The 26,210-nt window shown below is 50.0% G+C and overlaps 1 protein-coding gene across 1 annotated transcript; it reads left to right on the top strand.

The window, feature by feature from the left end:
• The first annotated feature begins 1,431 nt into the window (after positions 1 to 1,431).
• On the top strand, positions 1,432 to 25,792 carry SMPDL3B (sphingomyelin phosphodiesterase acid like 3B). The gene is made up of 8 exons (XM_004455735.5): positions 1,432 to 1,755; positions 10,858 to 11,071; positions 13,455 to 13,552; positions 18,549 to 18,692; positions 20,127 to 20,299; positions 21,965 to 22,145; positions 22,227 to 22,360; positions 25,237 to 25,792. Exons 1-8 carry the CDS (start codon positions 1,695 to 1,697, stop codon positions 25,600 to 25,602), a joined length of 1,371 nt encoding a protein of 456 aa, XP_004455792.1. The 5' UTR covers positions 1,432 to 1,694; the 3' UTR covers positions 25,603 to 25,792.
• Positions 25,793 to 26,210: the final 418 nt, after the last annotated feature.

Below are 26,210 nucleotides of genomic sequence, written 5' to 3'. Positions count from 1 at the left end.
CTCCCGTGTCTGCCTGGGAGGGGGGTGCCTTTTGCTAATTCACACGAAGGCCTGGAAAGGTGCCTTTTTCTACTTGCACAGAAGCGTCTTACGGGTTACTGGTAGGTGCCCTCTGGGGACACCATGGGAACGTGCGGGGTTTAAAAGAAGCCCCACTTCAAGCCCCGGGCCTCCTTGACCCGTGTGGAGCTGGCCCATGCGCACTGCTGATGCGCGCAAGGAGTGCCGTGCCACGCAGGGGTGTCCCCCGCGTAGGGGAGCCCCACGCGCAAGGAGTGCACCCCATAAGGAGAGCCGCGCCCAGCCCGAAGGAGGGAGCAGCCTGCCAAGGAATGGCGCCGCCCACACTTCCCGTGCCGCTGACGACAACAGAAGCGGACAAAGAAACAAGACGCAGCAAAAAGACACAGAAAACAGACAACCGGGGGAGGGGAGGGGAATTAAATAAATAAAAATAAATCTTTAAAAAAAAAAAAAGAAGCCCCTGCATCCAGCCCAAAGCTGCCTGGGACTCTAGCAGCCCTGGGAGGGGTTGTAAGGAGTTCCTATGCCCCGCAGAGCCCTCTCATTCCAGTTTCAAGCCTAGATGCTGCCAACACCCTGTTCAGCTCCCAGGGAGCCAGACTCCTAGCCCACCCCCCTTCCCCACCAGTCCCATGGGCTGTGTTCCGGACACCTGGTTGTGCTCTAGATACCGGCTAGCGCTTATGAACCAGGCCATAGGCTCAGAGGCAAGAAAAGTCACACTGCTTTATTTTATTTTATTTTTTAAGATTTATTTATTTATTTACTCCCCCCCTCCCCTGGTTGTCTGTTCTCTGTGTCTATTTGCTGTGTCTTGTTTCTTTGTCCGCTTCTGTTGTCATCAGCGGCACGGGAAGTGTGGGCGGTGCCATTCCTGGACAGGCTGCACTTTCTTTCGCGCTGGGCGGCTCTCCTTACGGGGCGCACTCCTTGCGCGTGGGGCTCCCCTACGTGGGGGACACCCCTGCGTGGCACGGCACTCCTTGCGCGTATCAGCACTGCGCATGGGCCAGCTCCACATGGGTCAAGGAGGCCCGGGGTTTGAACCGGGGACTCCCATGTGGTAGGTGGATGCTCTATCTGTTGGGCCAAATCCGCTTCCCATCTCTCCCTCTTTTTTGAGCCTTTTGAGGGCAGGGCCTGTCCTTGGTCACCACCATTTCCCTGGGGTAAGGTTCCCTGACTCTTACTCTTCAGTTTGTGCTCAAGCATCTTGAGCTCCAACTAGCAGTTAAGTTCCTTTGATGGCAAAGCTAAGCCATTTTATACTGCTTGTTCTGCTGGGATGGAGCAATGTAAAAATTTTGGAAGTGGATGGTATTTGCTTCTCTATAGTTGAGGTTGGGAAAGTTTCCCGGAGATTGCAGTTGCTGGCTGGGATTGAAATGTTCTGTGGAAGCTGCAGAACAGGTAGGTGCTGCTTTCCACTTGAGTCCGAAGTCCTGCCTTCTGACCTGGCCCGGGCCTCTTCAGCAAACCCAGCTTACACCCTGCTGGGCAAAGGAGGAAAGGCAGAGGGGCCTGGTAACCTGGATGACTTGAAAGGCCAGTAACGAGACTGGAAGTTCTGCTTAGGCAAGCAGCCACCACCAGGCCTGAACGACAGCTCCTGGAGGATCAGGCACCGCAGCTCCTGCTCTCGCGGCTCTGTCGCGGAGGTGAGCCGGGGGATGAGACTGCTTGGACTGCTGATTTTCCTGGCCCCCTGGGGAGTCGCCAAGGCTGAGCCAGGTACGGCACTGGGAACGCCTGATGTCTTTGTTCTGTGAACTCAGATCCAGGCCTGCTGGAAGTTGCTGTGAGAGCTGAGAGTCCTGCTAGAAATAGCAACCAGGGCAGGGAGGCAGGGCGGGGAGAGCCAGTGGGGGTTCGGTTGGTGCTATTTGAGCGTGAAGAGTCTAAGTGGGGTGCCAGCTGGCCAGGGGAGGGACGATGACTTTGCAGAGAGGTCTGGGTACATAAGAGCCAGCAGGTTGGTAGAGTAAAAAGGTGGCAGGAAAGATTCATGACTCCCTTGCACAGTTATTGCTTGAGGACTTTCTGTGCACCATGCCCATTCTAGGCCCCAGGGATATGGCAGAGAAGGAAACAAAGGAAGTCCCTTTTCTCATGAAGCATCCTGTTAAGGGGAGAAACAAGAAAAATATATAGTATGCCAAGGGGCAATAAGTGTTATGGAGAATAACAAGCAGAGTAAGGGGGTGGGAGTGTGTCAGTGTGGGTGTTTACTGGGTGGTCAGGGAAGAGCTCTCTAACAAAGTGACATTTGAGTAGACACCCGACGTGGTAAGGGAGAGAGCCACGAGCCACGTGGGCATCCAGGTAAGAACATTCCTGTGAGAGAGACAGAAAGTGCACAGGTGCAGAGGTGGGCGTGTAGGTGATGTATGCAGGGAACAGCAAAGAAGCCAGCGTGGCTGGGGCAGAGTGGCAAGGGGGGCAGCTGTGGGGATGAGGCCAGCGGGATAGTGGGGAGGCCGGGCAGGCGTCCGCTCATGGAGGGCTCTTAGACAATTTAAGGGTGAAATGGGAGTCGTCAGCAGGTTTTAGCAAGAAGGGTGTCGTGATCTGATTTATGGATGTTTGAAAGAATCCCGCTGCGTTGAGAAGACACTAATGGGATAAAGGAAGGTGCCCAACCCCTCCTGGTTTTAGCACAGAAAGTCCCATGCCCTAGGCACTCCCTTGTGTCCGGGCAAACTGGAACGGTTGGTGGCCCTAGTGGAGACGCAGCAAAATCAGTGAGGAGGTGATAATGCAGGGAGGGTAAAGAGAGGATGGGGGCTCAGACTGGGGTGATGGGAAATGGTCTGATTCTGGACAAGCTTTGCTACAGATCATGGGTGAGAGACAGAGGAATCAGTGGCACCACCAAGGCTTTTAGTTTCAGCATCTGGAAGGATGGGGCTGCCTTTTGCTGAGATAGGGACGACTGAGATGCGGAAGGAGAACAGTTCAGTTTGGGACCTGTCCAGCTTGAGGTGCCTGCCAGATCTCTGTACACTTCGAGAGAAACCAGCAGGTGGGCTGGACCTGTGGTGTGCCTTAAGATTCTAGACTCTCCTTTTCTGGGGTCCTTTAAATGGGACCCTAGAGATGATCCAACACCCTTTCTCTAAGCTGCAGAAACTGAGGTCCAGAATGGGAAAAGGACTGGCTCAGGGCCGTTCTCGCTGCTTGCCCCTGTGGCGCTCATTTCTCCCAAGCTGGAATCCAAAGAGTCAGTGGCCTTCAGGCACCCTGTGGTCAGTTTACTTTTTCAGACTGTACCCAAGAGCAGCTGGGAGCCTTAGCAATGACTGAGCATCCTCAGGAAACCTCAGTGACATAGCTGGGAAGGACTCAGACGGAAAAGTTGTGACATCTGGGACAAGCCCTGACGGGAGTGTGTCATTCCCTGCAGGGGTAACCAGCTCCAGAGAAGGCTGAGAGCAGCAGTCCTCCTCCCACCCAGGGCACTGGTGCCCCAGCTCCCCCCCAGGAGTCTCTGCCAGAGACTGGAGGCTTGGCAATGACTGAAAGACTCTTTCCCTGCACATTCTTTCACCTTTAATATGTTTCCTTAGAAACTCAAATGCCAATGGGTACCCTCAACCCAGACTGTTAGTGATTAAAAAGAATCCTCCCACCATGCACACAAATGTTCATTACAGCTTTGTTTAAAACAGTGAAAAATTGCTTCCAATAGTGGAATAGCTGAGCAAATTATGGTATAACTATCTGGTGGAAAAATTTCAAGATAATACAGAAAAATAGAAAACAATACACAACATTCATTAAGTACTTATTATGTGCCAGGGGCTGCCAGAATTTCTACATACAGTATTTTAATATAAATACCCTCACAACAGCCTTGTGGAGTAGAGATTACCATCCTGGGTTTACAAACAAGGAAACTGAGCCTTCAGGGAGTTTAGGTAACTAGCCCAGGGTCACACAGCTAGTAAGTGTCTGAATTTGGATTTGAACCTAAACTGTACAACTCTGCTCTGTTTATAAAATAATGTTAAGTAAAAAAATAACTAAGGAAAATAGTTAAGAAAAGCTAACATTTATTCATTGAGAACTTGAGATAGGCCAGACTTGGATCTAGGTACTTGACATCCACTGTTCTTTTAAAACTCATATGAAACATGGAAAAATAAAAAACAACTCATTTGATTTTTACAGCTCCCAGGAGGTAGGAACTATTATTATTACACCCATTTTGCAGATAAGGAAAACGAGGCTCAGAAAGGCCCTGTCACTTGCCTAAGAGCCCAGAGCCAGGAAGTGGCAGGACAGTCTGTGCTTGGTTGCCTTAGGCATCCTTCCTTTCACTAGCCTCTTGAGATGGTGGGTTTCACAGGTACTAATTTCCCCTTTTCTCCAAACTTTCTGGAATGTATATGTCTAGAATTTAAAAAACAAAATTAAATTTTAAAAGACTTGCTTCTGCCCTGTAAATTTTTTTAGGCTCTGCGTCTCTTCCTGAAGTGCGCAAGTACTTTGAGACATTAAATCATCCCTGCTTTGCATTAGCAGAGCTTCTGCCTCCACCTTCCTTAGCCAAGAGCATGGGTGGGGCTCCTAAGCCTCCCCCAAGGACCCTAAGCAGGGCGGCACTTACTCCTCAGCTTCTAATTGCAGAGAAATAGACAAGTTCCCTCAAGGCCAGGCCTTGGCTGAAGGAACCAGACCAGCCAGGGGAGGGCAAGGCCAGCCCCTGCCTTGTGTGGCCTGGGCCTTGATTCTGCTTCTGTAAAATGGGATAATTCCATCTACAGCGTGGAGCTGTGGTGAGGAAAGGAATCCGAGACACGTTTTTAACAAATGAAGCCCAGGTGTTTTGGAGGCCTTAGTTTACAGAGGAGGAATTCCAGTTAAAATGCTTTGGGGTTTATTGCTGAGTGTCAATAGCAAAAGATTGGATTGGGGACCAAGATCACTCTGTGGTGTGGGTCATATGAAATGCCAGACAAACGTCAGGGTATCAGTTAGTGTGCTAGAAAGGACAGGGCCTCAGAGGACATTTTTTCATTCTCTCACCTTACACTTGAGGAAACTGAGGCCCAACCATATGGCGCAGGGAATGTGTATGAAGACTCGCCTCCACATGACTCCTTTGCTCCAGGCATGATAAGCCCCATTTTCCAATGAGGAAACCGAGGCTCAGCCAGGGACAGTCCCTTGCTCAGGTTCCGCTGCCTGTACGGAGGAGCCAGGATTCAAAACAAGTCCTATCTGATCCCAAATTTCCTGGGTGCCCTTTGAACACAACCCACAGTTCTGCTCCTAGTTTTGCCTTTTAATAACTATGTGACTTTGAGCTTCTATTTCACTGTCTATAAAATAAGGATGATAGCAGAGGACAGATGAAATGTGATAACTGAGATAATACATGTACACTGTAAAGCGCTATAAAAGTTTAAGGGGCCATTATTGCTTTAATATCTAAGGTCACAATACTAGCTAATGGCAGAGTAAAGGGCAGGGCAATCATTTCAGTTCTGACCTGACATGAATCCCAGTTCTGCCACTGAGCTAGTTTGCTCATCTGTAAAATGGGTATGTAAAATAGAATGTACTTCATAATGTCGTGAGGCCGCAGGAGTAGAGTGTCAATGAAAACTCTTTTCAGGTTTCATACATTTCCATGGGCCTCGCAAAGTTGCTGGGCCCTGGGCCCTGTGCTAGTCTTTCCCAGGGGAGAGGTGGGCCTGGCAACTCTGCCTTTGGAAGAAGGAGACCGTCTGCCTGCCTGGAGATGGGGGCAGAGTTGAGGTCTCAAAAGTAAACCTAGAGGGCACGCTGTGCTCACCGGCTCTCCGCCCAACTGGGACCACTCGGGGAGACAGGACCTGTCTTCACTTCGTTCCGCTCCAAATGTCACAGCCCCACAGCTCACCTGCAGAAGAGAGCAGCGCCAGGCTGGGGCAGGGCGGTCCTGGGTGCGGCCACTGCCACTCTGGCCCCAGTGACCCCACATCTCCCTCCTGCGGTGAAAGGGGAACTTGCACAATCCTCCAGGGACCAAGTGAGGAGTAACGGCTGCTCCCTGTTTCCTGCGCAGTTGCGCGTTATCTCATGTTAGCTCATTTTCATTCTCTACCCGGAGAGGTTGGGAGAACTATTACCCTACTTTACAGACGAGGAAGCTGAGGCACAGGGTAAATTACCCTTGTTCACACGGCTGGACATCCAACCTGGGTCTGTGCCCTCAACTCTTTTTTTTTTTTAAAGATTTTTTTTTTTTTTTATTTCTCTCCCTTTCTCGCCCTCCACCCCCAGTTGTCTGCTCTCTGTGTCCATTCGCTGCATGTTTTTCTGTGTCCGCTGTATTCTTGTCAGAGGCACCGGGAATCTGTGTCTCTTTTTGTTGCGTCATCTTGCTGCATCAGCTCTCTGTGCATGCAGTGCCGCTCCTGGGCAGGCTGCACTTTTTTTTTCGCACGGGGCAGCTCTCCTTATGGGGCACATTCCTTGCGCGTGGGGCTCCCCTATGCGGGGGCCACCCCTGCGTGGCATGGCACTCCTTGTGCACGGGCCAGCTCCACATGGATCAAGGAGGCCCGGGGTTTGAACCCTGGACCTCCCATGTGGTGGTAGGCAGACACCCTATCCGTTGGGCCAAATCTGCTCCCCTCAACTCTTGTTTGATGCTACATTTATTCGTGTTTTCAATAAAGAACAGTAATCACAGCTGAGCTTGGTAAACCTTTTTTAAAAAACTCAAGTAATACATGAATGCTTTCTTAATGTAAAAGAGTCGAGCAGGGCGAATATGTAACACCTGGACGTGGCTTGTGGCCCAGCAGCACTGGCATCCCCTGGGTGTTAGAGGCCCACCTCAGACTCGGGGGTCAGACTCCAATTTAAAAAGACCCATGGGCCGGGCATCTGCACTGGTCTAAAGGGTGAAAACCACGAGGGCGGGGTTCTCCAGCCCCACCCAGTCTCACTGCGGGCCCCCAGCGGTGGCTGCTGGCAACAGTCGGTGTGTTAAGCTCTACCAGCCCTTTCACGTTCACTCTCTTCAAACACCCTCAGAATCCGGGAGGCCAAGTGACTTGCCAATGTCCCTCGGGCAAAACATGCAAGAGCTTAGATCAGAAACCAGATCTCCCACTTTCCCATCCTGAGTCCTTCTGCTGTCGCTTCTCCATGACATGCTAGTTAGAGCTCAAGTCCTTTGGAGGGGGGCCTGGGGCCCTCACAGTCTGCCATCAATTCCACAGAAGCCTGTGGCTCCCATTCTTTCATGGGTGACATATGGAGCATAACAGCCACCTTCTGGTGGCTCCGAGTTAACAGGCATGACAACATTGCGAATTTGAGTCTCAGTTCCCTTATCTGTAAAATGGGCAGAAAAATCCCCACCTCACACCATGACTGCAAGAAGGAAATGGGATAAGCCTGCAAAGGGCCTGGGACCTTGCTAACTTTCTGTGAGTGCTTATTAAACTAACCATCCTCCCCACACCTCCTAAGGTAGGTGTTCCCTCAGGGGCTAGAAAATTGTGCATCTTCCACAAGATAATTTCAAATGTGAGAGTGGAAGAGACTGGAGGAAGGCCATAAAGAGTGACCAGGTGGGGGCGAGGGGGAGTGCTTCTTGAGGTAAGGTGGTCAGGGAAGGCTTCTCTGAGGAGGTGACCTGTGGGCTGAGGCCTGAGGAGGAAGCAGTTGTGTGGCGACTTGTGGGAAGACCATGCAAAGCCTCTTGTAACCAGGCCTGTGGACACACACAGGTCACTAGAAAATGACCTCCTGGGAGGGGTAGGAGTTCTATACACAAGCTAGAACTGAAGTTGAAGCCGGCTAGTAAGATATGGAATCAATAGATGGGTCTGGAACCTGGCAAGAAGTCCACGTGGCCATCAGTAACACCAAGATGGCTGCTGGAAGGCCCCCCTCTCTCCCCACAAGATTCTGCCGCTCAGAACAAGATTTCCTCCAGAAGCCAGGAGAAGCCCAGGATATTCCCCAAGGACTTTATCATTGGACCCTCCTGGGGGGCTGATGGGTGGGGTAATCAATCAAAACAGCAAACAGCTGAACTCCTCCCCTGCCATTAGCAAAGGGTGGAAGAATGGCTCAAAAAGAGGGCACAAGGCCTGAACTCGCTCTTGCCTTTGGACCCCTGTTCCTGCCCTCTGCACCCTGCTCTCACCATTTTCTCCTCTGCCTTGGTCACCATACAGGTAAAACCTGGGCATTTATAATCTATTATGGGGCATCATCATCTGTAAATCAGCCCGCTTTATCACTTTTCAGCCCCATCCTCTCTACCTGGGACCCCTGATCTGTTATTTTCTCCCATTTCTCTTCCCTCCCTACCTTAATAAATTACTGCCTAACTCACCTGATGTGCTCTTGAAATTCATTTCTGCAGCATGGTCAAGAACCTAGACAAAAATCTGGTAACACAGGTAGGAGCTTCAAGTTTATCTTCTAGGAAGAGACAAACTGACAACTGACACTTGAGTCTCTGTCATCAGATGAGAAGTTTCTGGAGTGGGGAAATGTTTGTTGAATTCTGGGCCGAAGTCAAGGGTATGGAAGAGCTTGGTGTTTGGGGCTAATCAAGAAGGAACCTGCTCGAGTCAGGGGAGTCTTCTCCACATGGGCCTCAGAGGAAGTGAGGGCCACAACCCCAGAGAGGGGCTCTCACTGCATCCAACCTGGCCGGCCTGGTCTTAGGCTTGGAAGCAGGTATGCCCCCTGCACACTATCAGTTCAGGGGCTTGGAAAAACCCTTAAACTCTGCCCACAAACTGAAATGGGGCAATTAATGTTTCTTTACTCTGGTTTGAGGTTTTGCTTCTTCAGGAATATTTTCAAATATATTAGCAATCACAATATGTCTAAAGAGGTTAAATCCCACTATAGACACTCTCAGCTTGGGTAAAAAACAAAAATGCAGGCATAGTTTGTCTATAAGAGATATATCTAAAACAAAAAGACACTGCTTTATCCTTTTAGAAACCATATCTCCCTGGGAGTCCATCTGGAGCCAAAAGACCCCCCCACACACACACCATTTGCCGTGTGATCACAGGCTTGTAAACCTTTGAGCCTCAGTTTCCTTATCTGTAAAATGAAGATAGTGATCAATACCTCAGCTGGGCTGTGGTAAGGATGATTGAGCAATGCATTTGGGAAGGATAAGGATTTGCTTAATCATTTGCACCACAGTGTGAACAAGTTTTGAATCCTTTCAAAAGCTTAATCTGGGAAGAAAAGGTCAAGGGGGTGGGGGGAGGCTGCTGCGGCCAGACTTTACCCTCTGTGCCTGTCCGGGAGCCATCCTGTGGCTTGGGCAGGGCCCTGGCTCTGCAACCCTGAAAGCCAAGAGGAAGTCTGGCCTTCCCCGCCCAGGCCCGGCTTCCTAGGTGGAACTGGGGGCGGGGCGGGGTGGGGTTGGCTCTAGGCTCTGACAGGAAATGGAGGAAGAAGTGACAGCAATGATGAAAGGTGAGGAAATCCCAGCGCCTGGTCTCACTCCGTCAAAGCCGGCACTGCAGGATTTAGGGCAGAGGTGAAACCTGTTCCACCCTCCTTCAGTAAGCAGTCACTGGAACTATTTGTATCAGGCCAGGCCCTGTGCTGATACACATGATAAATCCACTCCATCTCACCGGCTTCTTTGGATTCCTTTCCCTATTGTGCCAAGAGGTTTTTGTTATCTCAGGCTCACCTTCAGAGCTGAGTCCAGGTTTCCTTCAACCACTTGAGCAAAGAGGTCCACTCCCAGCCACTTGAGCTGCTACCCTGAATCCAGAATTGCTAGCAAGTACACTCATAAGAGAAATTCAGCCTAATCTGAAATTACATTCCTCCTTCTCTGGTCTAGTACCCTTAGACTCCATTGCTACACATATTCCCCAGGTTTTTGCTGGTATTACTTGGCAACATCTTACAACTCATATGGTGGGTAGGTTTTCTTCCAGGTCAGAGTTTTGCACTTATTTCCCTGGAGCGTGAGAGGATATAGTTCAGAGAGACTCACTGAGCAATACCTTGCCCAAGGTCACACAGCTAGTATGTGGCTCCAGAGCCTGGGTGCTTAGATCCTTCACTCTTCTGCTTTTGTTCTAAAACAAGCCCTCTGCTTAGAATGCTGGACCCCAAAGTGAAGCCGGGGAAGTGTTGGATGCCTCTAGGTTCTTAAAAGGATTTAAGAACATGCCAGTTTAGGTAGGCCAGTAAAAAGAATTTATTGGGAAATGGGGAAAAAGAACAGAGCTTGCTGAGAAATGGGAGAGAAGGATGGAAATACCAAGATTTGATGTGAGCTCCTCTAGGCAGAGAGAGCAGGCTTTTTGGGTTGTGTGGTCACCTTTTAAGCTACGGTATTAATTATTCCTCCCCCTTGCTAATGCTTCGGGAAGGGCTCCAGATGTTAGGTGCAGGCCAATGGTGAGACCTGTCTGGAATATCCAGGGCCTCCCCTCAGCCCAGGAAAGAGTCCCAACTGGGACCTCCCGGTCGAGGTAAAAATCTCAGCAGGTCTGGAGGTCCAGCCACCTTCCCCCTTTCACTATACTAACCTGTCTCAGAAGGGTCCTTGCAAACCACACAGCCAAGCGCCTGGTGCTTCTGATGGGACACAGAAGTATGGAGAAGGAAAAGGTTTCACCAAAGGTCACCGAGCAGGTCAGGGACAGAACAAGCCTGTGGTCTTCTGCTATACTCACTGCCTCCGGGTAGGTTCTTCTCTGAACCCTGGGCAACCAGAGGCGGCTTCCTCCTGCTGTACAGGCCCCTCTCCTCTGCCCTGGGTTCCCAGACTTCCTCCCCAGCCTGGCTCAGAGAGAGCAGCACTGAGGGAGGGTCTCTTTTTCCCTGCAGGGAAGTTCTGGCACGTCTCTGACCTGCACCTCGATCCTGACTACAAGGTATCAGAAGACCCCCTCCAGGTGTGCCCATCGGCCGGCTCCCAGCCAGTACGCAATGCAGGCCCCTGGGGTGACTACCTGTGCGATTCTCCTTGGGCCCTCATCAACTCCTCCATCTACGCCATGAAGGAGATTGAGCCGCAGCCAGACTTCATTCTCTGGACTGGGTGAGAGCAGTCACGACAGTGGCTACCCTTCAGCGGGCACGCGCTGTGTGCCACGTGCCAGTCAGGCTCTCTGCCCACACTATTTCCTTTAGCCCTATTTTAGAGAGAAGAGACCTGTAGCTCAAAGGAGATAAATAACTCTCCCAGAGACCCTGGGGTCTGGGTCTGGCTAATTCCAAGATGCCCTCGACTCCTTGAACAGAGCTCTCGCTGAGGCTGGGGTCATGGTCATGGCCAAGGCCTGGATTTTCAGCTGGGGGACAAGCGTGGGAGCCATTCCCTCAGGGATTGAGGGACTCCAAGCCCTAGAGATCCAGATGCAGGAAGGGAAGAAGGTATGGAAGTTGGAAAGTGGTTCAGCGATGGGGCCAAGTGCCCAGTGCCCCAGGAAGACTCTGTGGGCAGAGCACTGCCGTGCCTGGGAGCAGCTTGAGGGGTGATTACTGCTTCTCACGCAAGGGTGCTGCTGCAAGCCCCTCAGCTGTCCTCAGAACCTGCCTTCCCTATCACTCACGGGGTACCCCTTTGCTCGCGTGCTCTCTCCCTTCCACCCTCGCGTGGTAGGTTGACCGGTCTGGTGCTCAGCCCTGGGGTAGACCTTGGGCACACTGAGGTGATGGAGACCAGACTTGCCTTCAAGGAGCTCACAGTACTGGGGGCGATACAGAAAAGCCCACTGACTGTTACGTCCCAGGGAGGAGGAGAGAGGGTCACCCAGGAGGATGTGGGAACCTCGTGGAGTCCCTGACCCAGCGTGGCAGGGTTGGGGACAGCTTCCTACAGGAAGAGGTGGACCAGGGGAGCTGGTGAGGAAGGCCTCAGTGGATTCTCTGTAAGCCAGGATCAAACCCGCGACCCCCCAGCTGTCACTGAGTGTGACATGGAGGGACCATAAGGACCCTCAAATGGGTGGGCTGTGGCCGGCAGTGGGGAGGACAAGGCTGGACACTTAAGAGATGAGACAGTGTCTCAGGAGGGGCCGACGGCCCTGGCTTCCTGGGCTTAGGAATCAATCCAAGCAGAGCATGCGCCTTAGCCAAGACCCTGGACACCCCCTCACCTGCTCCTGAGGGTCTTGCTGGGGGAGCCCTGAAGCCTCTGAGAAGGGGACTCTCAGAGAAACATGTAAAACTCGTGAGATGTGCTCCATCTGGGAAAGGTGGCCACTTCGGGAAACTTATGATCCTTCAACAGGTACCTGACTTTTCTGGGAAATCTCTGGGACCTTGCAGAGGTGTATGGCATTATGCTTTATAATTCTTCAGTTTCTAAGAAATTTGACTTCTCTGGGAGAGCTGCAGTCCTTGGGATATTCTATAGACAGAATCAGATGCTCCAAACTAGGAAAAAATATGGCATTTTTCCAATGTCTTTGGATTCCTGGCCTGTCCCTAGACGGTCCCTAACGAGGGCGTCAGCCATGCAGTAGGATGTAATGGGTGCGAGCGTGAACTCTGGAGCCAGGCTGACTGGGTTCAGATCCTAGCTGTATACCCATAGGCAGAATTCTTGATGCCTCTGTGCCTTGGTTTCCTTCTCTGCAAAATGGAGAAAACAATAGAACCTATGCTGTAGGGTTATTATGAGGAACAAATGAGTGGATCTGGGTTCTGTGCACAAGGTGAGCTACTGTGGGCTGCTGGTAGCTCTGTTGCTATTAAGCTCATTAACTCCCCTGGGTTAGTGCCTGGTGCAGAGAGACCTCAGGATCTAGATTGGCGGGGCTCCCACCCATCCCCAAACCTTACCCTCCACCATTCTCCTCCCCTTGCCCTCCTACCTTGCCAAGCAGTTCTAAGGTGGATCCAGGAATCTAGGTCAGCCAAATTGGGGATAAGATGGTGGCACTTCCCCAAAGTTGATTGAACTCCATCCTTTGAAACTAACTCCAAGCTCCTTAGAAACCCAGGGGAAAGGGGCAGTGTTCAGAGAAGACTTCTCAATGCTGAGCTCCCTGGGAGCTTGCCGATGGGGTGGGAACTCCAGAGCTTCCCTCTCTAAATAACCAAAATAGTATTAGTAATTACAGCCTTGCAGCCACTCTTACTACATTATCTGTATATATATATGTACACACTTTCCCCTCTTTTATTGAAGTCTCACAAAAACTCTGAGTAGATACCATTATTATTCCTATTTACAGATGAGCTAATGGAGTCCCAGAGAGGTTAAGCAACCAGCCCAGGGACCCACAGCAGGTAAAGGGCAGAGTCCGAATTTGAACTCTGTCCTGGAGTTGGACTCCCAGCTCCTGCCTGGCCAGTTTCCCTGAAAATGACCATTTCCACAAGCTCTCTCCCCCCTCCAGAGCCTTCCCCTCCTTTTCTTGTGCTGTTCCCCAAGTTGCCTGCACCAAACTGGTCTGGGGTGTTTTGTTTTGCAGGGATGACACGCCTCACGTGCCCAATGAGCGGCTGGGAGAGGTCGCCGTGCTGGAAATCGTGGAACGTCTGACCAAGCTCATCAGAGAGGTCTTTCCAGGTAAGACTCTAAGACTGGTCCCTCCCATAGCACTCCCTGGACCCCAGGAAGTACCTGGCAGTCAGGAAATGACAGCTGGAAGATCAAGAGTAATGACCTTCATCCACTGACCGCTGCCTGCTGTCGACCAGGTGGTGTCCTGGCATGCACAACTATCATTTTCTTTCCCTCCCAACAACCCTGCAAGGAGCATGCTATCTCATCAGCCTGTGGGTGCTCACAGAGTCAAGTATACGACAGTGCCTGATATTTCTCTGCCTTCTGCTCCTACATTTAGCATCAGCCTCACAGCCCCATCTGAAAGCCTCTATAGTTATATAGAGATGTCGTTCCTGGGCCAGTCCTGCTCTGGCCCCAGAGTTGGCTTCCATCTCCCTCAAGCCATCCCAGCTGCCTGGGCCTTGGGGAGATGCTGACTTGCAGCCGGTGCTGTTCCTAAGTGTTTCCGAGGCCAGGGACCCACAATGGGAGCACAGGCTTGCTCCATCCACTCTACAGAGAGGGTGGAAAAGGGCCGACCAGGGTGCCACAGCCTTCTCCTCTCTCTCTTCTTGATTTGGCACTCATCCAGTTACTGCAACCCTCTTACTTGTTTTCCCTAGTTTTGAGGAAGTTGGCTCTGCCAATTTTTGCTATCTGTTCAAAGATTCTGTGGGAGAAGGAAACCTGGAATGTCGCATGCTGCCATCTTGGTTGACCAGCCTGGTGTTAATTTTTGAAAATATTTTTAAACAGGCTGTGTCAACTACAAGGTCCTGGGGCTGAATCAGGCTTACAGGTTGGAAGCTGGTGACTCCTACAAGCAGCCTATTGGCTGCTCCTTCTGAAGGTCCTAGTCATGGATGTTGATTAAAAACTTTTCAATGTCAGTAAATTTAGGATCTTACAGCTTTATATTGAGCAATTCATGAATGGGGCAGGATCCCATTCAGAAAGTAGATGGGAACTCCGCCGAGGGAGTGGAAAGGGGAAGGTCATATAGGGTGAACGTGGAAGCAAGTGAGGAGATGTTCTGAATGGCTGGCATTAAGTTTCATTTTACATAGAGGGTCTTACAAAATGGGGAGCAGATATGCATTGATAGTATGGTGTGCTTACCCCTTTTGATATGGTATCTCTACTGGACTCAAACTAGTTTTATCACCAGGTGTTGCTTATTAGCAACCGGTAGGGTACTTTCATTTTCTGGGAAAGACCTTACAAGTCAATTGTGTTTTTTCTGAGACGGGTTTCCTCTCAGCAATACCCTGGGGCAGGTGGCCATTTTATTTGACTTAATCCACAGGACTCAGTTATGGAATAATGGTAATAAAAATGAGTAAAAACAGAGGGTGGGGGAGAAAAAAAGGAATAAAAACTGCAGCAGCCATAACTAAATATATATATATATATTTTTTTTTTAAAGATTTATTTTTTATTTATTTCTCTCCCCTTACCCCCTGCCTACCAGTTGTCTGCTCTTTCTGTCCACTCTCTGCGTGTTCTTCTGTGACCACTTCTATCCTTATCAGCGGCACCGGGAATCTGTGTCTCTTTTTGTTGTGTCATCTTGTTGTGTCAACTCTCCATGTGTGTGGTGCCATTCTTGGGCAGGCTGCACTTTCTTTCACGCAGGGCTGCTCTCCTTATGGGATGCACTCCTTGCGCATGGGGCTCCCCTACGTGGGAGACACCCCTGCGTGGCATGGCACTCCTCACGCACATATGCACTGTGCATGGGCCAGCTCCACACGGGTCAAGGAGGCCCGGGGTTCGAACCACGGACCTCCCATGTGGTAGGTGGACGCCCTATCCATTGGGCCAAGTCCACTTCTCCCCATAACTAAATATATTGAATGTTAAATGTAGGCATTGCTTTAAAAATTTTACATACTTTAGCTTATTTATCATTACGATCATTCTAGAGAAAGCCATTATTATCGTCTCAATTTTACTGATGAGCCTTGGGCCAAGTAAACTGCTGTAGGTCCCACAGCAAGGGTGGAGTGCCAGGGCTGGCCTAGCTGTTGTCACCCTCCCATATTTGTCCTGGAAGCAACCTCCTTTCTTCCACCCCTTGACCCTCAAGGTAAATCAATTCATGCAGAGAGATGCATGAATGCTTCTGGCCCACCCAACTCAACCCAACTCAACCCAAGGCTTGGACCAATTCATCTTTTAGCAGAAGTCACTATTAGGGTCAAACCAAGATACTATGCCCCTCCTTCCCACCAGGTAATACAATATTATTGATACCAGTTTACAGATAAAGAACCTGTGGTTCAAAACTAGCCAGTGCCTAAGGTGGGACTCAAACTCCCACCTAACTTTGAGCACTCTTTTTGCTGCTCCACATGGGGCTTCTGGGATAAAAGTGAAATAATGGGTGTATTAGTAAGCCAAAGGGCTGCTGATGCAAACACAAAAAATTGGTTGGTTTTTATAAAGGGTATTTGTTTGGGGTAGAAGCTTGCAGTTACCAGACCATTAAGGGCAAGTTACCTCCCTTACCAAAGTCTATTGCTACGTGTTGGAGTAAGATGACTGCTGTCTGCAAGGGTTCAGGCTTCTTAGGTTCCTCTCATTCCGGGGTTTGCGTCTCACCAGGCTCAGCTGCTCTGCTTTCTCTACAAGGCCAGCTGTGGACTATCAGGTGAATGGCTTGTCTCTCTTCCCAGGGCCTCTGCCGTGTCTAACTGAGCCTTCTTTCTGCTCCTTCGTGTGCTTACTTCCCAGGCTCCAGCATTAAAAACTCCACACTCTGCTCTCTGCCGTGTCTTTTCACTGTGAGTCCCTGCCCACCAAGTGGGTATGGCTGCAACATCCTACTGACGTGGCCCAGTCAAAGCCTTAATCATCATTTAATTTAAGTAAAAGTGAAACTTCTGAATCCAATATAATCTGATATGCCTGGAGGGACAGACCAGTTTACAAGCATAATCTAATATCTATTTTTGGAATTCATAGGCAATATCAAAGTGCCACAAGAAAGTAAGAAAATACTTTAAGATTTAACATACAAATATAAAGTATATGGTTTTATAACCTATACCACACTTGTACATTTATTGAATTTCCTAATATCAAGATGCTACAGACAGTAAGATGCATCATTATTTTGTGTGTCACTAAGAAAAAAAGCAGCCACTTAAAGTAGGACACCTTACTTTCTGAAGGCCTCAATGGAAAGACACAACCCAATTTTAGAGATGGTAAAATGAGAATAAATTGGAAGAGATAAAACAAGGTATTATTTTATTTGAGTAGATAACACAGATCAAGCAGAACATTCCCCATTTCATTGATGAATGAGCTGAAGCATAAAGAGGTCAAGCAACTTGTTTGAGAGAAGGAAGAGACTGAAACATGAGATTTTAGATTTCATGGCAAGGGCCCTTCTTGCCACATCCCACCTTTATTACTAATGACAGTTGTTCTCAACACTGGTCCCTGCCTCTCTAGCAGGGCCCAGTGCTTGGGAACACAGGCAGACAAATCAAACAAATCTGGGTCCCATTTCTACCTCTGCCATGTTCTAGCTGGTTAATCTCCTTTAAGACTCAGTTTCTTCCTATGTAAAATGAGAAAAATCATTGTCCCTTATCATAAAAGGAGTATTATAAAGATGAAGTAAGGTAACCCATTCATTTATTTAGTTAGTTAACAAATATTTATTTGGCACCTACTATGGTGAGTCACCATAGCACAGGGGACATGGCGGCGAACAAGTGTGGAAAGAAATGAAGGACATCCAAATGAGAATATATGAAGACTATGTATTCAGAGCTTTTTATAGCATGGGAGTCCGCCACCATCATTTGCATTGGGCAGATCCTCAATGGCAGGCAGAGGAATGGGAAAACTTTATAGTGGAAAAAGGGGAAGATTTTTGGTTTACCTCGATTGGCGGCTGTTGGCATGGGGAAGCTGGAGGCAGGCTAACTAGAAGTGACGCATCCTATGTAGTTGGTTAGGGGAGCTTATTTGTCTTTCTCTGGTTGACCTGAAGTTGGAAACGGGAAGTCGCCAGTTACTAAGACCTTGCTATTCTCGGCTGATTGTTACAGGGATTGTGGTTTAGCTGCCTGAGCAGGTGGTTGAGGATCAGAGGTTCTTAACCTTTTTTGTTCCATGGACTCTGTAGCAATTTGATATAGTTATGAATTCCAAAAATAGATATTGGATTATATTTGAAATCTGGCCTATTCCTGGGCATGATTAAGTTATGATTAGGGCTTTAATTGGGCCACGTCATTAGGGCATTGAAGCCCCACCCCTTGGTTCATACAAGCCTTGTCCTGAGCTCAGGGGGAGTTTTTGTTCATTGCCAAATATTTATTGAGCACCTTCTATGTACTGAGCACAGAGCATCAAATAAAAGTAGGCATGAGATTTGTCTGGAGGAAGAAACAAGTCAAATGGACCCTTGTCCCCCTCCAGGTCTCATTCACCAGCCACATGCTCAGGGAGGCCTCCTGGGACCTCTCTCCACTTTGTGTAATACATGCCCATGGCAAGTGGCCCTTCTCTTTTTTACAGCCCTCACACATCTAATTACACCATGCCTATCACCCCGACTGTCCTGCAAGGCCTCTGGAACTGGGACCAGGTTCCAGCTCTACATGTTGACACATAGTATGTGCTCAGTAAATATTTGTTGAATGCATGAATGAGTGAAACTCTGGAGGTCATCCGGAAGTGAACCAGATGGATTGGGAATTGATAAGAACAAGGAACTCTAAATTACCAAGTGGCTGCTAATGCCATGAGGATTATTTAAACTTTCTAGTTTTCTCCTTCTCATCATCTCATCAGGAAACTTTCTGCCAGGAATGGGGTTAGGCACAGGGATCAGGGAACTTACTGCTCTTCCTTCCCGAGGTCTGAGCAAAGGTCAACTGGACTCTATCAAATGTGGTTTTATGTTTATCTTTGTATTTTCCTCACCTGTGCTATTGCTCTTCCTCTAGTATATACTCTAGTATATATATTTTGATATTTCTCCTCAACTTCCTAGATACTAAAGTCTATGCTGCTTTGGGAAATCATGATTTTCACCCCAAAAACCAGTTTCCAGCAGGGAACAACAATATCTACAATCAGGTAGCAGAAATGTGGAGACCCTGGCTCAGCAATGAATCCATCGCTCTCTTCAAAGAAGGTACTAGCAACATTTGCTGCTGTAAGGCATACTTACTACATGCCAATCTCTGACTTAATTTTGCCTTCACAACTCCATGAAATAGGTACTAATTTTATCCCCACTTTACAGATAAGGAGACTGAGGCTTAATGGTATTGAGTCGCTCGGTCAAAGTCATACAGTTTGGAAGAGGTAGACTTGGGAGCAGGATCCAGAGATGACCCTAAAGCCCTTGCTTTTAATCCCATGGCAGCAATGATGACCACAACAGCCAAGAGTTATTTATTTATTCGAGAAGTTTGGGTTTATAGACCAGTCATGCATAAAAGACAGGATTTTCCATGCACCATCCCACCACCAACACCTTGCTTTGGTGGGGAATATTTGTTACAATTGATGATAGCACTTTTTTGTCATTTTGCTAATTTTTAAAAAATTCATTACCTTTATTACAATTGCTGAAAAATATTAAAATTGTACTATTAATTAGCATCCATAGTTTATACTAGGTGTACTTTTTTTCCATATACCACCTTATTAGTAACACCGTGACTTAGTGTTGTATATTTGTAATAATTCATGAAAGAACATTCTTGTACTATAAACTATAGTCCATTGTCTACAATAGGGCTTACTGTGTTATACAGTCCTACGTAGCCAATATTGAGTACCCCTCTCAGCATGTTACGAGACCCCGTACAACGACCCTAGAAAGGAGCACTGGCCTCTGGTTAAGAACAGGGTTCCTCAAACTCAGCACCACGGACATTTTGGGGCAGATAAATTCCTGTTGTGGGGCTGTCCTATGCATTGTAGGATGTTTAGCCACATCCCTGGTCTCTACCCACTAGATGCCAGTAACACTTCCCAGTTGTGTCAAAGCAAAAATGACTCCGGATGTTTCCAAATGTCCTCAGAGTAGGGAGGGGAACAATCACTCAGTTGAGAAACACTGGTCTAGAGTCTCAGCCAGCTCAAGGTGACTCTGTCTCCACTCATTTCCCTTCCTTCAGCCTCCTGCTGCTGAGGCTCCTTATTGGTCAAAGCCAACCAGAAGCCCACAGGCACGGAAGCCCCTTGATTTAGTCCACTTCAGCCTTTGGGGACCAAGGCTGGGTGGAGAAGGACTGACAGAGAATCTGAAGGGGCAGACATACACCACTGTAATTCCCATTGTATAGAGGAGGAAGCGGAGACACAGGGCGGTCAAGTAACGTTCCCTAGTTGCACAAGTGATACGTGTTAGAGCCAAGATGTGAGCTAGGAAGCCTGGCTCCGGAGCCTTTGGTTACCCTGCCCATACTGACCCCACTCCTCTGGGAATACTGGTTGTTCACCCTACCTCTCCTGCAAGGGAAGGAGAGGGTGGGAGAGTGAGGCGGAGCAGGGCAGAGGCATGTCTGTCCAGAGGCAGGAGGACCCATCAGGCTTCTCCCCGGCTGTGATGCCCTAGGTGCCTTCTATTCTGAGAAGTTGCAAGGGCCGAGCATGGCTGGACAAGTTGTGGTCCTCAACACCAATCTGTACTATACCAACAACGAGCAGACGGCCGGCATGGCCGACCCTGGCCAGCAGTTCCAGTGGCTGGAAGAGGTGCTGACCAATGCATCCCGGGCTGGGGAAATGGTAAGGGCCCCTGATGCCTCCTCTTCCCTCTCTGGGATCACTTCCCAAACAAGTCTCTCGCCTTGGCACACGCTCACCCTCCCAACCCGAGATGCCCACGTCGCAGAGGGTCCTTCATCAGCCTGGCACCAGGAGTAGGTTTCTCCCACCTTCATAGCAGCCTTGTGCGGCTGGGCTGCTGGAGCCCACTGCAGATAAGGACCCTGAGGCTTACCAGGAGCCGTGCCAGCTCTGAGGTCACAAAGTAAGTAGTGGAGCTGAGACTAGAACCCCATCTCCAGAATCTAAGTCCAGTGCCCTTTCCACTGCTGCCACACACCATGGCTGCAGCCCAAACTTGTGTGCTAGATCTCAAGGGGGTACCAGGTAGGTGACAACCCTGACCTTGGTTGTCTTCTCTCGGTTGGCTGGGCTGGCAGCTCCGGAAGAACCTACCCTGGGTCTCATCTACCTGAGTCCCTGCACAGAGCAGCATGTCACAGCGGTTTCCTATGGCTGGTGCTTTGAGCATGGACTATGCATCAGGCACGTTGCTAAGTGCTTTACATGGATCATCTCATTTAACCCCTGGAATACTGCAAGGTAGGTACTATGATCCCCATCTGAGGGAAATGGGGCTCAGAGAAGTGAAATAACTTGCCCTAAATCACAAAACTCATGTCTATGCTTCACTTTTTTAAAAAAGATATATTTTATTTATTTATTTCTCCCCATCCCCTAGTTCTTTGAACTTGTTGTGTTTGTTCATCTTCCTGAGGCACCAGGAACCGAACCTAGGACCTCCGATGTCGGACAGAGGAACCTAATTACTCGAGCTACCTCTGTTTCCTGCTTTTGTTGTATCTCTCATTATGTCTTTTTTCATGTGTCTCTTGTTGCATCATTTTATTGTATCAACTTCCTGCACCTGCCTGTCACATCAGCACACTGTCTTGCTCATCTTTAGGAGGCACTGGGACACTCTGCTCCTTGCTTTGTTGCGTCTCTCATTATGTTTTTTCTTCATGTGTCTCCTGTTGCATCATCTTGTTGCTTCAGTTTGCTGTCCCTGCCTGTCACACCAGCTCGCTGTCTTCTTTAGGAGGCACTGGGAACCAAACCAGGGACCTCCTATGTGGTAGGTGGGAGCTCAATTGCTTGAGACACATCTGCTTTTGCTGCACTTCGACTCCAAAGCTTATGCTCTCAATTCTCCTTGTTCTACCTCCTGCAATGGGTACAAGTGCCCAGGTATTGTTAGCTGAGTGAACTGAGGAACATTAAAACATGAACACACATTACTTCCCAGTTGGTGCTGCACAACCAGGCAAGCACAGTTTACTTACAATGCCCGAGGTCTCTGTGAGGATCCTTTGGTTAGGAAGCCTTCATGGAGGAGGTGCACTTAGAGCTAGGATTTGAAGTATGGGTAGGACTTACAGAAGTGAAAATGAGAAGGGCACTCCAGGGCAAAGAAGGCACAGAGGTGGGAAACTGTGTGGTATATTCACTGCTGGCGTGGAGAGAATGCCTGAATCTGCCGGGGAGGGAAGGAGGGAGGGACTCAAGGGGGACGATCCATTTGAGCCTGCCTGCTGCCTTTCGGGCGATGGGCAGCTTTTGAGAGAGAGAAATGAGAGGGCGGGGAGGGCATCTCTGAGCAACCCGGGCACTCCGTCCTTGCAGGTGTACATTATTGGCCATGTGCCCCCGGGGTTCTTTGAGAAGACGCGGAACAAGGCGTGGTTCCGGCAGGCTTTCAACGAGAGGTACCTGGAGGTGGTCCGGAAGCACCATCGGGTCATCGCGGGGCAGTTCTTTGGGCACCACCACACGGACAGCTTCCGGATGTTCTATGACGATGCAGGTACTCGCCTGGGGGGCGGGCTGCGAGCCCCACCTCCGTCTTTCCCGCCAGCCTCTCTCAGTCCCCTCTCTCTTCTGAAAGGTGCCCCCATCAGCGTCATGTTCCTCACACCTGGAGTCACCCCCTGGAAAACCACATTACCTGGAGTGGTCAACGGGGCCAACAATCCGGGCATCCGGGTGTTCGAATACGACCGGGCCACCCTGAACCTGCAGGTCAGGAGCCTGGGCCTGCGGGGGCGAGGGCAGGGGGGTGGAGGGCGAGCTGAACGCCTCACTGCCTCCCCTCTCTTTCCCAGCTTGTCCAACCACTACTGCTTATGAGCTTCAGGAAGGTCAACTTACTTCTACCCTTCTAGAGCTCAGGTTTAGAACTCTGGAGCCACCTCCAAATCCTGCCTCCAAGTCAGATCTATTCTTTCCCCAAATCTCCCTTTGCCCTGGGTCACTGCCACGGGTCTCTTTGGCTCCAGCCCTGCCTGCTGTAGCCCACATGCTATGCACTACAGGAGGAATTAATCTTTCTAAAGCACTGCTTTCACCTTTTTTTTAAAGACTTATTTTTTATTTGTTTCTCTCCCCTTCCCCCCCGCCCCAGTTGTCTGCCCTCTGTGTCCATTTGCTGTGTTTGTCATCTTGTGTCAGCTCTCCATGTGTGTGGCGCTATTCTTGGTTAGGCTGCACTTTCTTTCACGCCGGGCGGCTCTCCTTACGGGGTGCACTCCTTGCGCTTGGGGCTCCCCTATGCAGGGGACACGCCTGCGTGGCAGGGCACTCCTTGTGCGCATCAGCAGTGCGCGTGGGCCAGCTCCACACGGGTCAAGGAGGCCTGGGAACCGCAGACCTCCCATGTGGTAGGTGGACGTCCTATCCATTGGGCCAAGTTGGCTTCCCCATCTTGTCTTTTTCATGCTGAAAACTTCAATGGCTCCCCAGTGCCCTCAAGGGTATCTCCTTGGCCTAGTTCAAGGTCTTTCAGATTCTGACCTCAGGTCCACTGCCTGCCTCTAGCTAGGCTCCAGCTGCAGCAGACCTCTAACACGTGGAACAACCCCTCACCAACCGGGATGTGCATGTGACTGTTGAAATTGCAAAAAATATTTTTTCTTCATTTATTCAACAAAATGTAATAAGCTTCTGCTCTGTGCCATGCCCTGTTCTAAGTTCAGGAGATAACTAAGGGAATAAATTAAGACAAAGTCCCTGCTCTCCTGGAGCTGACATTCTTAGAAGAGGCCACTGAAAATATATAAGGGAAATTAAGTTTGCTGTGCAGAGAAGTGCTAAGGGGAAAACAAAGCAGGGGGGTAACGGGTAGGAGTGTGTGTGTGCTGGTTAGATAGAGCGGGGAAAGTATCAAATGTGACCGAGACGGTGACTTGTGAGCAGAGTTCTGAGTAAACTGAGAGAGCACGGAGGAGGGAACAGCAAGTCAAGGCCCTGGGATGGGACTGTGCCTGGTGTGTTAGGGGAGGAGCAAGGAGGCTGGTGCAGCTGGAGTGGAAGGCCAGGGCACAGCCGGAGGGGACCAGGTCAGGTCAGGTAGGCCATGAAGAGAGTTCTGGATTTGGAGGGGCTGCAGCAGAAACTGACTTAGAATTGTATAAAACCACTGTGTCACTGTGTCTGCTGTGCAGAGTACAGGTTGTTGGGGTGTGGGAGGGGGGATTAGGGCACAAGCGGGGAGCAGTTAGGGGTGAGTGACTACATAACCTGCTGAGAGGTGGTGACTTGGACAGAGTGGTAGTGGTGGGGTGAGAATTGTCATATTCTGGGTGTCTTCTGAAGGCAGAACAGACAGGCTTTGCCAGTGGATTGGGTGTTGGGTGTGAGAGAAAGAGGAGTCGAGGAAGACTCCAAGGTTTTTGGCCTGAGCACCTGGAAGGATGAAGATGCTGTTTACTGTGATGGGATAACTGTAGGGAGAATGGATTTTGGAGAGAGGATTAGAACTCTGGCTTTGGGCCTGGCAACTTTGAAATGTCTAAATGGCATCTGAGTGAAAATGCTGAAGAGGTAACTGGGTGCTGCAGATGGAGTTCCAGAAAGAGGCAGGGACAGAGATTTCATTTGGGAGCTGAGAGCCTCTAGAGAACATTTAAAGCAGGGACTGGATGAGAGAAGTAGGCCCTTGATTCTAGGGCATAACACGTAGATAAAGAAGGGACCTGAGGAGTTTTAAGGGTGTGGGCTGTTGTCTACATGGACACTCAGGATCTGAGCAAGGAGAACCGCCCTTGCCCTACACCCTTCTCCTGGGTTTGAATCTTGGCCCCACCACTCACGAGCTGTTTGATCTGTCTGTGCTGCAGTTGCTTCATAAGTACAGTGGGAATGGCAATACATACCTTAGAGAGTTAGGAGAGAACTAAATGAAATCATGAAATGTGTCTGGCACACAGCTGCCCACCATGCACTGCTGCTCCTCCTTCCCCAACTCCAGTCCACAAATTTGAGGCAGGTCCACAAATTTAACTGGAAAGTGTTGGAGAAAAAAGCCCTTCCAGATTCTAATACTGAAGGTGGACCTGAGTCCTAGGGGCTCTGGGGTGTATCCCAAGCCCTCATCAACTACAGTTTTACAATCTTTCTCAGCCAGACAGGTCACTTTGCCCGTGGATTACACCACACCTTTTATGTTGCTTTTTATCCATTCATCTACAGATATTTACTGAGCATCTTTTATGTGCTCAGGAGCTTAGTGGGGCAAAAAATGCACAAGTCTTGGGGTCAACAACCTGGATTCCAATCCTACCCCTGCCACTTAGCAGATGTAGGACCCTGGCCAAGTGAACTAACCTCCTTAGGCCTCCGATTTCTCTTCTGTGGGGGTAATAAGTGCAGTTTCCGGGGCAGTTCAACCAGAGGCTGTGTGCCAAGCACGCCTGATAGTAAATGATCAATAACTAAAAGCCCTCATTATTATGGCCATAAAGAATCTGGGTTCCTTATATTTTTAATGTAACATTCACAGAATCTCAGTATCTTTTAAAAAAGTATGTGTGTGTGTGTATAAGAATCTGGGATCAATGAGAGGTGCAGGGGGACCCCGCAGCTACTCATGGCCGGTCCGCCCCGCACCCCCTCCTCAGGACATGGTGACCTACTTCGTGAACCTGAGCCAGGCAAACGAGCTGGGGACGCCGCGCTGGGAGCTCGAGTACCGGCTGACCAAGGCCTACGAGGTGCGGGACGCGGGCGCCCACTCCATGCAGGCGGCGCTGGACCGCATCGCCCGCGACCAGGCGGCGCTGCAGCGCTACTACGTCTACAACTCGGTCAGCTACGACGCGCGGGCCTGCGACGAGGCCTGCCGCGCCGAGCACGTGTGCGCGCTGCGCGAGGTGGCCTTCGACGCATACGCCGCCTGCCTGCGCGCCCCCGGCGCCGCGCCCGCGCCCCCGCTCGCGCTGCTGCTCGCCGCGCTGCTGGGCCTGCGCGCGCTGTCGGCGCCGTGACCCCGGGCGCCGCCCGCCCTTCCTGCTGCCAGGCTCTGGCGGCGACCGCGCGTTGCGCGCTGGACGTTTCCATGCTTTCCCTCGCGTCCGCAGATTGAACGGGATGGGACAGCTAGCTGGGGCGAGGACTCCCCGAAGACCCCCCGAAGACCCCCGGCTGCACATTTCAAGTTTCATGTTTCAAATAAAAAACAAAAAAGTGCTTGCCGTGCATCTTTTTTTTTCTGTGCTTTATTCCTTTTCACACGCAAGTCTTGTTTGAAGAAACACTTCTCGATAAGCAGAGTAGAAGGGGCCCGGGAAGATACACCTCGTTGATCCTGGTTCCTTGGTGTATCCCTTGGCACAGGGCCCAAGCGCGGGGCACGCTTAGTTTGCAAAGGCCCGCAATTAGAGATCAGAATATGTCTTTTTATTTTGTTTGTTGTTTTATTTTTCCCAACAATGTACTGGTGAGGCCTCGCGGTTCTAGGCCGGCCTCTCGCCTCCAGGCCGTTCGGGCCTCTTGGGCCTCCAGAGGCTTCGAATGTAAGATAAGGCGGCTGGAAGCCTGTGAGAGGTGGGTGAGCGCCCGGAAGGGCCGCCTTCGGGCCTGGCGCCCTCGGGGT

This window comes from Dasypus novemcinctus, chromosome 9 (assembly GCF_030445035.2).
Source record: "Dasypus novemcinctus isolate mDasNov1 chromosome 9, mDasNov1.1.hap2, whole genome shotgun sequence".
Classification (NCBI taxonomy): Eukaryota; Metazoa; Chordata; class Mammalia; order Cingulata; family Dasypodidae; genus Dasypus; species Dasypus novemcinctus.
The sequence above is the reverse complement of the archived record's forward strand: the minus strand, read 5'-3'. Positions and strand labels throughout refer to the sequence as shown.

Excerpts from the sequence above, each read along its gene's own strand:
- SMPDL3B (XM_004455735.5), top strand. The coding sequence starts at position 1,695 with ATGAGACTGCTTGGACTGCTGATTTTCCTGGCCCCCTGGGGAGTCGCC. Across the intron at positions 20,300-21,964 it reads CATCCCGGGCTGGGGAAATG|GTGTACATTATTGGCCATGT; the intron begins GTAAGGGCCCCT and ends CCGTCCTTGCAG. Across the intron at positions 22,361-25,236 it reads GGGCCACCCTGAACCTGCAG|GACATGGTGACCTACTTCGT; the intron begins GTCAGGAGCCTG and ends CCCCCTCCTCAG.